The 3,033-nt window shown below is 40.5% G+C and overlaps 1 protein-coding gene across 1 annotated transcript; it reads right to left on the bottom strand.

The window, feature by feature from the left end:
* Positions 1–1,400: 1,400 nt before the first annotated feature.
* LOC134460557 (gastrula zinc finger protein XlCGF7.1-like) lies at positions 1,401–2,609 on the bottom strand. Its single transcript, XM_063212936.1, has 3 exons — positions 2,498–2,609; positions 2,012–2,257; positions 1,401–1,927 (listed from the first exon to the last, which is right to left on the bottom strand). The coding sequence occupies exons 1-3, from the start codon at positions 2,607–2,609 to the stop codon at positions 1,401–1,403; spliced, it is 885 nt and encodes a 294-aa protein (XP_063069006.1).
* Between the last annotated feature and the right edge of the window lie 424 nt (positions 2,610–3,033).

The raw sequence follows: 3,033 nt of genomic DNA, 5'->3' as shown, positions 1-3,033 counted from the left end.
CTCGTCCCGCCCCCTTTCTCAGAACTGTCTGTTTATTGGTTCACAGACTTCCCAGAGACAGTTGGAAGAGATATTACTATTGGCTGAGGGGCGCTTTGCCGTGAGGAGCGCTTTCGCCACTCTTTGTTGATTGCGACTTCATAAAAAAACTTCATATCGCAAAATTACGCATAGGAGAGCGCCATTTCGGCGCCCCTTCTTCACATGGCGCTCTAGGCGACCGCCTAGCCGGCCTATACTAAAAACCGGCCCTGCTTACAGGCTACTGGTTCACCAGGATATTGAGATGGCTCCATTGACCTCTATCATTGCATGGTCCTCTGTCCTCTATCATTGCATGGACCAAATTAACAAATGGATGTCTCACAATTTCCTCCAGCTGAACACAGATAAAAGTAATTATAAGAATGTACCCAAGTGGAAGTTTAGATGTTAGTTTTCCTAAAATAATAATCATCAAACTAATACTTGTAATTGCACGACTACGCCACTGGGGGACTTCCACCCCAGAATATATTTTGATTTCAACCAATAAGGCACAACAGGTTCGGATAGAATGGACAAGAGACGTACCTTTGTTTAAAACAATAACAATATTTTCTTTATTAATACAATTAAAGTCAATAGTTAAAAACCTGCGCCGCTGGGATAAAAACTGTAATGCTCAAGAACGGGGTTGGCTGCCACAGGGTAAAGGGTTTCACCGAGCCAGGCTAGCCGGGCAGGCTTACTAGTCGACAAATAAATTAGTTCACCACTCGTGCACGAAACCAAGGGCCTATGGTAAATACCAGTCATACACACACATTGGGGTATGGGAACTGCTGAGGGACACACCTTACTGAACAGACAGTGCGCCCTGTTACAAGAAGATAAGTAGATAAGAAGTAATTATATTTGGGAAAAGAGAGGAGAGACAAAACATTGCTACTATCCTTGAAACGAAGGGACTGAAAGCAAGGGATACAGTTAAAAATCTTGAGGTCCTCATTGACAGTGACCTAAACTTCAACAGTCACATGAAAGCTATTACTAAGTCTGCATTTTATCAAATGAATAACGTATCTAAATTTAGGGGGCTGACATGATCTGGAGAACATGATCTGGAGAAGCTAATGCATGCCTTCATTTCTAGTAAGGTTCATTACTGTAACAGTGTTTTTACAGGCCTCCCCAAAAAGACGATCAAACAGCTTCAACTTGTACAAAATGCGGCAGCAAGGGTTCTTACGAAAATAAGGACGTTCGACCACATTACTCCAATTTTAAGATTGCTGCATTGTCTTCCAGTAAGCTACAGAATTGATTTTAAGGCAATGCTACTTGTGTTTAAATCATTAAATGGAATGGGACCCACATATCTACTGGATATGTTTCAGCTGTATGCACCAACCAGGTCACTAAGGCTTTGCCCCCAAATGGATCCTCTGGCGGTGTTTCCAAAGATTGCCCTTTTCACTAAAACTCTTACCACAGTCTGAACACTGATATGGCTTTGCACCCAAGTGGATCATCTGGTGGTTCTTAAGATTGCTCATTTTTGCAAAACTCTTTCCACAGCCAGGACACTGATATGGCTTTACTCCTGAATGGACCATCTGGTGTTGCTTAAAATAGGACTTTTCACTAAAACTCTTTCCACAGTCAGAACACTTAAATGGCTTTACAGTTTCACCTGAGTGTATCTTCTGGTGCCTTTTGAGATTGCTCACGTGAATGAAACTTTTTCCACAGTCAGAACATTGAAATGACTTAACACCTGAGTGGATCATCTGGTGGTTTTTAAGATTGCTATTTTTTGTAAAACTCTTCCCACAGTCAGGACACTGATATGGCTTTACTCCTGAATGGACCATCAGATGGGTATTGAGATGGCCCTTTAGCCTGAAACTCTTTCCACAGTCTGAACACTTAAATGGCTTTTCTCCTGAATGGACCATCTGGTGTTTCTTAAAATAGGCCTTTTCACTAAAACTCTTTCCACAGTCAGAACACTTAAATGGTTTTACACCTGAGTGGACCATCTGATGGGTCTTCAGATCGCCCTTTTTACTAAAACTCTTTCCACATTGTGAGCACTGATATGGTCTTTTCCCTGAATGGATCAACTGATGTCTGTTGAGATCTCCCATGTCAGTAAAGACTTCCTTGCAATGTGAACATTGAAATGTCTGCATTTTCTGATGATCTATTCGGTCTGTCCATCCTGTTGCCTCTGTCTTCGGTTTTACATTAGACTGGATCCACTTAGCACCACCTACAACATAGAAGAGATTTTAAGAACAAGTCATTAAAAGAATAATTTAGCAAATTTAACTTCAATTCACCAGCATATGTTCTGCCTGAACTTTTAGCATTTGTTAAAATATTGTCCAAATATTAAAAGTGTATGGAGTCACATAGTATACACATTTGTTAGAATTGTAGAAATGTTTGTGGAGTGCAAACATAACAATGAAATGTGCTATTGGAGATGAATATCACCAAGTTGACTTACTGATTTCAGATGATTCATCTTCACTGTGCTGCTCCACCTCTTCTTCTTCATCTCCTTCTTCTTTAATGTCCACAGGTCTCACAAAGTCTTTGGTAGGAACAGAAGGCGACATATCCATTTCAGTTTTAAAGTCTTGTTCCAATTTAGGTTTTACATCCACTGCTTGATTTTCAAGCATATCAGAGCATATGAAGTCATCAAAATCCTCTTCTTTTATCTCCTCTTTCACTGATATTAGAGATTGGCAAGACATTTTACTTCTGGTTTGGCTGAATCTGACCTTGCAACACAATCCCCTTTAAGCCAATTGTCAACAGTAAGTTCTCTTTCCCGAAGGATCTCAATAGATAGCTGACTGACTTCTCTCTGTGGTGTTTATATCATGGTCTAACAGATTCCTTTATTCACCACCATCCAGTTACCCTTCAAGAGCCGTTGGAATGTAAATTAGTTAAGCAATGGAAGTAACTGACCCCACCCTAAAATGGCAACTGACCAATGCTCGTATAGGAAAAGGTATACTAGCCATGAGAGTT

This window comes from Engraulis encrasicolus, chromosome 13 (assembly GCF_034702125.1).
Source record: "Engraulis encrasicolus isolate BLACKSEA-1 chromosome 13, IST_EnEncr_1.0, whole genome shotgun sequence".
In the NCBI taxonomy this organism is placed as follows: Eukaryota; Metazoa; Chordata; class Actinopteri; order Clupeiformes; family Engraulidae; genus Engraulis; species Engraulis encrasicolus.
Note: the sequence above shows the minus strand (reverse complement) of the source record. Positions and strands in the feature narration are given on the sequence as shown.

Bases quoted from the DNA above. Each gene is read 5' to 3' on its own strand.
- LOC134460557 (XM_063212936.1), bottom strand. From the start codon at position 2,609: ATGTCGCCTTCTGTTCCTACCAAAGACTTTGTGAGACCTGTGGACATT. The intron at 2,258-2,497 runs GTAAGTCAACTT...TCTATGTTGTAG, and splicing joins AGATGAATCATCTGAAATCA to GTGGTGCTAAGTGGATCCAG. The intron at 1,928-2,011 runs GTGTAAAACCAT...TGGTCCATTCAG, and splicing joins CCATCAGATGGTCCACTCAG to GAGAAAAGCCATTTAAGTGT.